This window comes from Phyllostomus discolor, chromosome 1, assembly GCF_004126475.2.
Source record: "Phyllostomus discolor isolate MPI-MPIP mPhyDis1 chromosome 1, mPhyDis1.pri.v3, whole genome shotgun sequence".
Taxonomy (NCBI): Eukaryota; Metazoa; Chordata; class Mammalia; order Chiroptera; family Phyllostomidae; genus Phyllostomus; species Phyllostomus discolor.
Window position 1 is genome coordinate 217,960,162 of NC_040903.2, and position 5,638 is coordinate 217,965,799.

Consider the following 5,638-nt stretch of genomic DNA (forward strand, 5'->3'; position numbering starts at 1 on the left):
GGCTCCGGGACGAGGGGCCAGTGTCCAGTGTGAGCCCCGCAGGCCAGGCAGTGGCGTGAGGGCCACCGGAGCAAAGGGGTACAGCAATGCGCCCCGGACGGGATGTCTTCAAGTTAGACTAAAATGTGGGAGCTGCAGACATGCTTTTTCTTTCTTGAGTTTATTGGAGTGACACTGGGTAATAAGCCTATGCAAGTTTCCGGTCTGCGGCACTTGAATACACTATAATATATAACACACTACCCAATACTTCGACTGCGCGCCTGGGGAAGAGACGCCCCGCCCACGGACGTGACGCAAGCGCTCGTCACCGGAAGTGCGTGTGACGGAGGACCCGGAAGGAGCTGGCGCGGCCGAGCCGGGAGTAGCAACTGTAGGGCGGTATCTTCGGGCATCGGGGGACCCGAGCGCGGTGAGCCCGTGAGCGCCCCGCGGCTCCGTCGGAACAGCCGCGCCTGCGTCGCGGGGTCGGACGTGACGTCAGGCTGGCTCCAGGGACGCCCCTGCGGCGTGTCCCAGCCACTCTCCATTTCCGTGAAGCTGGGGATTCGGACAAAGTAGAAACGAGGAAAAAAGGAATGACCCTCTAGCCCGGGCGACCTAACGCGGAAATACAGGCAGTTTCGACACTCGTTTACCGACTCCAAAGATAAAAGCTGAGACACTCCGCCCCTCTCGCCCCTGTGGGCGCCTCTGGCCTATCACGCGCCAGGCCTCGCGCGAGTCCCGCCCCCGATGTCCCCTTCGGCCTATCTCGGGGCGTGCCTCGCGCAGGGCCCGCCCCCGACGCAGGAGCGTGGCCCTCCGGCGGCCTATCCCACCCCGTGTGCCCAGGGCACCGCCCTCTCCCAGCCCCGGCGCGCCCACTCGGCCCCTGGCGTTTTCCCGCGCTGCGTGGGAGCACCGCCCCCGATACCTCCCCTCGCCTATCCCGCGCCCTGTGGCCCGCGAGCCCCGCCTCTGCCCTCGCGCCCGGCCTATCCCGCGCGGCGCTGAATGCGAGCCCTGCCCGCTCCCCGCGCGGGGGTTGGCGCTCGTCTGAGACGTCACCAGCGCGGCGAGGCGGACGCGGAGTTTCCCTTGGCCCGCGGCGATGCCCAAGCGGGGCAGCCCCTTCGGGGACGCGGCCCCGCTGCAGCTGAAGGTTCGCGTGGGCTGGAAGGAGCTGGGGCGCGGCGTGTGCGCCGAGCGTTACTCGCGGGAGATCTTCGGTGAGTGCGGGGTAGGGCTTCCTGCTTCGGGGCTTGGGCTGGCGGTCTCCGCAGGCCGCGCCCCCCGGGGCTGGGCGGCCCGGCAGTAGCTGCGAGGCCGGGGGTTGGGAGCACTGAGAGGGCTGTGAGTTCGCCCGTGTCCTCCTGCGGTGGTCACGGCCCGCAACGAGTGTCCCTCCATCCCCAAACGGGCGGCCTCTGCGTGGTGCTGCCTTCGGGCTCGGCGCTGCAGGGATGCCGACCTCTCGCAAGAGCCGTCTCTGGTCTGGCTGGCACTGCGGCCCCTCAGCCGGCGAGAGGGCGGGGAGCGGGACGTCCTGCGTGGACCGAGCTGGCAGAAGTGCCCCTTCTAACCGGAGGGATTTGAGCTGCGCGCCCTGCCTGCCAGGCAGTGCGGCTGCGCGCAAGCTGTTGCCTGCCCGGAGCTCCGGAGTCTAGGAGTGATTAGCTCTGGAAGGAGTGTCCCGAGAGGGTCCAGGAAGACCGGGGGCGCCTCGGGGCCCCCTGCGGAGGAGTCCGCCGTCTCGAGGGGGGGCCGGCACCCGAGCTGCGTCCTGCAGGGTGAGCGGGGTCTGGCAGGCAGAGGGGCAGCAGGTGCAAAGGCGGGAACTTAGGTGCTGTCGGATTTCGTGAGGCTGGAACTGCAGTTCGGGTGGGATGGGAGGCGGCCGGGGCCGCAGGCCTTCACACCGGCTGCCCTGCGAGTTTTCAGGTGTGTTGCTATTGTTGACCATCGGTTTGGTCTGGTCGGTGCTCTGGGGCAGTGGCAGCAGGGAGCTCTTCTCCGGAGGTCGGAACCTGACAGCTGCCCTGTCAGTTTCACGGAGAGCCGCCCTTTCTCGGACCGGCACCGAGGCTTTTCGGGGACCGGCACCCGGTGTTCAATCGTGTGAAAGCACCTGGGTGACTCGTGTGTGGCTGGGGGCCGAGCCCCTGCCCCAGGCGCTGAGTGGCCGAGTCAGCTCTGGGGGTGGCGTCCAGGGCCCACAGAGGTCCGGGAAGCTCCCAGACGCCTTCGTCAGGGGCCGGCTGCTGCTCAGTCTCCTGGCAGCAGCTCCGCAGTGAGCAAAGCAGGTGCTCCCCCGCCCGGAGGCCCAGCTCGGAGCCCCGCCTGTGGGTCAGCGCCCTGAAGCTCTGGGTGCCTCTGTGCTGCTCGAAGCAGGCCCGGGGCGCTGGGGTGGGGGTGCAGCGGTGTGTGGAGGCCACACCCCAAGAGAGCTGCGAGGAAAAGAGCCCAGTGGCCCCAGACGGGGCCCAGGTGGGGCCCTGGGTCCCAGCCCTCCTGCAGGAGGTGGCAGCCGGGCCTGGGTGAGGAGGGGCAGAGGCAGAGTGGACCCGGGCACCGGGGAGCCTCGGGGCGGGAGGAGGATGCCCGGGGACCTGGCCCCAGCCGGCCTGCAGGCCTCGGGGGCTGCACGGCGGGGCTCCCGTGCTCTGGTGGAGCCCATGGGGCTTTGTCTCCCCAGAGAGGACCAGGCAGCTCCTGTTTCGAGGGGCCCAGGCCTACATGCACCACGCGTGGGAGGAGAGCTGCGCTGTCGTTGACCTGCCGGAGTCCCCGAAGCCTGGTCCCGTGGAGGCCCCTCGGGCCGCGCGTGGGCAGATGCTGATCGGACCGGACGGACGGCTGACCAGGAGGGGAGCCCAGGCCTGCGAAGCCGGTGAGTGAGGCTGCCGCTCTCCAGTGGGGTGCTGGGGGTGGACATGGCTGGCGCCGTCCTGCTGTCCAAATCACTGTCCGCCAGTGGGGGCTGGAGCTGGGCAAGCCCCAGGAGGCCCCGAGCTGTGGAGGCTCAGCCCCCCAACATCTGGGTCTAGGGGTGACAAACAGCTTCTAATCCTCAGGTGGGATGGAGCAGAGACCCCTGGGTGGCCCGTGTCCCCTGTGGCTGCAGAGTCTTGTCTGGGTGGCGGCATCCTGGTGGCGTATCAGGGTGCATGTAGGACCGTCACCTGTGTCGCTGGTCGCAGCCCCTGCCTACCCCTGGGTCTGCCCAGGGCCCGGGAACCTGTGTCAATCTGTGACACCGGGGCCGCATGTGCAGACCCAGGCAAGACGCCCAGGGGACGATGGCTGAGAGGCTGCTCGGGCCGGCGTGGTGGCCAGGCCCCGCCACCCCCGGCAGTGGACCCAGACTGCGGAGGTTTGGGAGCAGGAGTCCCGAGACCACCGGGCCCGCCCCCTCGTGAGGCAGCTCCGTGCCTGGCCTGCCCTTGGGCGGCCCTGAGGCTCTGGGGGTGCTGGGCGCGGGGTCAGCCTGTCCTGGGGCGAGGCAGTGGACCTGCGGCCCCCGGCACTTCGAGGCCTCCGTTCTGGCTGACAGGCGGCCTTTCCTCCTCACAGACGTGTCCGGGGTGGCGTCCAGAGCCTGCTCCTCGTGCGTGCGAGCCGCGGACGGGACGGCGGCGTGTGGCCAGTGTGAGCGTGCCTTGTGTGGGGGCTGCGTGCGCACCTGCAGGGGCTGCGGGGCTGCGGCCTGCGCCCTGTGCACCCTCGTGGAGTAAGTGCGGGACCCACGGGGCGGGGGCGTCCGAGGGCTGTGGCCGGGGCTCTGGGGCAGCGGCGGCACGGACGGCCAGCACCGTCCCTGGCGTGTCTGCAGCCCTGCCACGTGGGGGCTTCTCCCTGGGGCAGACTGACCGACAGGATGGCAGGGGCACCACACTTGTCACCGTGTCTGTGTCGGGGGACAGAGTGCTCGCTTGTGTCAGCTGAGTGTGCGAGTGAGTGTGAGCCCCCCAGTGCCCCGCCCTGCGAGACGACGCGGCCCCCACACAGACTCAGAGCCAGCCTGCAAAGTCGCACCCGGCTCCGGCCCGGATGTCCTCCAGCCCCCTGGGGGAGGCTAGGGGCAGGGGGTAGGACAGAGTGCCGGGTGCTGCGGGGGACTCCCCGGGAAGGACCCGGCCCGAGGCAGCCCCCAGGGGGTGAGACAGGAGACTGCCAGGCGCCTGGGCGGTCAGGCTGGGGTCGTGCGTTTGGCGAGTTAGGACTGCAGCTGCATTTCCCCAGCCTCATCCTTCTCCTGTCCACCTGTGGACAGGAAGGCGGGCGGCCGTGGCCGGCGGCCTCCTTGCTGGAGGACTGGAGCACGGCACTTGGGCCGGTGGTGCGGGCCCCGGTGGCTGGCAGCTGCCCCCTGTCTGCGGGGCCCTCCCGGGGCTGCCTGCCCGTTTCCTGCAGCGTTGGATCCCCCCTGCCGGCCCTCCCCCCCGCCCATTCCCCCAGCACTCACGCCGCCCCGTCAGCAGGCCCGGCTGCAAGGCGCACACGTCGGGCTCTCATGGCCACAGCCGGGCCGGTGCCCTGCCCTGCTTTGTAAACCGCCGACTGGCTCCGGGCCACCAGGGATTCTGCCCCCGACCCCCGCTGCAGCTGCTTCAGGCGCTGGCGGCTGTCCTGCCCACACCTGGGTGTCCTCGGCCTGGCAGCTCGGCCGCCGGTGGACGGTGCTGGCAGAGCTGGGGGTCGCCCGCGGCGGGCGGCCGGCGCATCTGCAAACCAGCCAGCCTGTGGCTCTGCCCGCCCCGTGCCGTGCGTTGCCGGTGTCCCAGGCCCTCCTGAACCATGTCCCCTGCGATTCCCGTGTTCCACATGAGCCTGACTGGGCGCCCAGGAGGTGTCCGTGGGGCACCGTCCGACTTGACACCCGGGCTGGGCCCCACGTGACTCCTCAGCCGTCCCAGTCCACAGACCCCGGCCTCGGTCCTCACGCCGGTGGCCGAAGCCCAGCAGGCCTGTGCCTCCTGAGGCCGCGGCAGGCATCCGCTCCGGCCGGGCTCAGCCGCCAGGGGTCGCCAGCGTGCTGCGCTGGCCCCCACGCCCCGTCCTCACGTCGTCTCCCCTGCACGCGTGCTTCTCGTCACGTGTGCTCTGCCTCGGGTCCCCTCCTGTGGGGGGTGGGGGCCCTCCTCACTGAGGACATCTGCCACAAATGGCCGCATCTCCCAGTGAGTCGACGGCCCAGGGGCCGGCACCGCGGCGGGTGAAGGGGGGACACAGCGGAGCCCCTAACACGCTCTTCTCTCTCCCCTGCGCTGTCGCAGCTGCGGTGACGCCCACGAAGAGGTGCTCTGTGCCGGCTGCGCGGTGTTCGAAGCCTGAGGGCTGGAGCGGCCGCCGTGCCGGGACAGCCTCGCTGGTGCCTGCGGGGGGAGGGGGGGGGTCCTTTTTGATACTTGTGCTCCTAGAGACCGACTGAATAAATCCTGTATATTTGGGTAAGAGGACTTGCTGGTGGTCACGGTCCCAGGGGTGCGGCCGGCTGGGCTTCGTGCGAGGGGCGTGCCGGGCACCCAGCTGTTCAGATGGGGAGACGGGGGCCGCAGTGGGTCACTCACCAGCCCACCCGGCCGGCCTTGGCGGGAAGGGGCTGGAAGCAGCTCACCTGGCTGCGGGGAGGGTGGCCTCTGTGTCCTCTGCCCTC

At 70.1% G+C, this 5,638-nt stretch overlaps 1 protein-coding gene across 2 annotated transcripts; it reads left to right on the forward strand.

Annotated features, from left to right (window-relative positions):
• Positions 1–419: 419 nt before the first annotated feature.
• SIVA1 (SIVA1 apoptosis inducing factor) lies at positions 420–5,438 on the forward strand. 2 transcript variants are annotated; one of them, XM_028507734.2, is made up of 4 exons: positions 425–1,211; positions 2,678–2,872; positions 3,556–3,712; positions 5,259–5,438. In XM_028507734.2, the coding sequence occupies exons 1-4, from the start codon at positions 1,094–1,096 to the stop codon at positions 5,314–5,316; spliced, it is 528 nt and encodes a 175-aa protein (XP_028363535.1). In that variant the 5' UTR covers positions 425–1,093; the 3' UTR covers positions 5,317–5,438. The 2 variants fall into 2 exon arrangements, with proteins under 2 accessions (XP_035870134.1, XP_028363535.1); XM_036014241.1 differs by lacking the exon at positions 3,556–3,712 and having other exon boundaries at positions 420–1,211.
• The last annotated feature ends 200 nt before the right edge of the window (positions 5,439–5,638 follow it).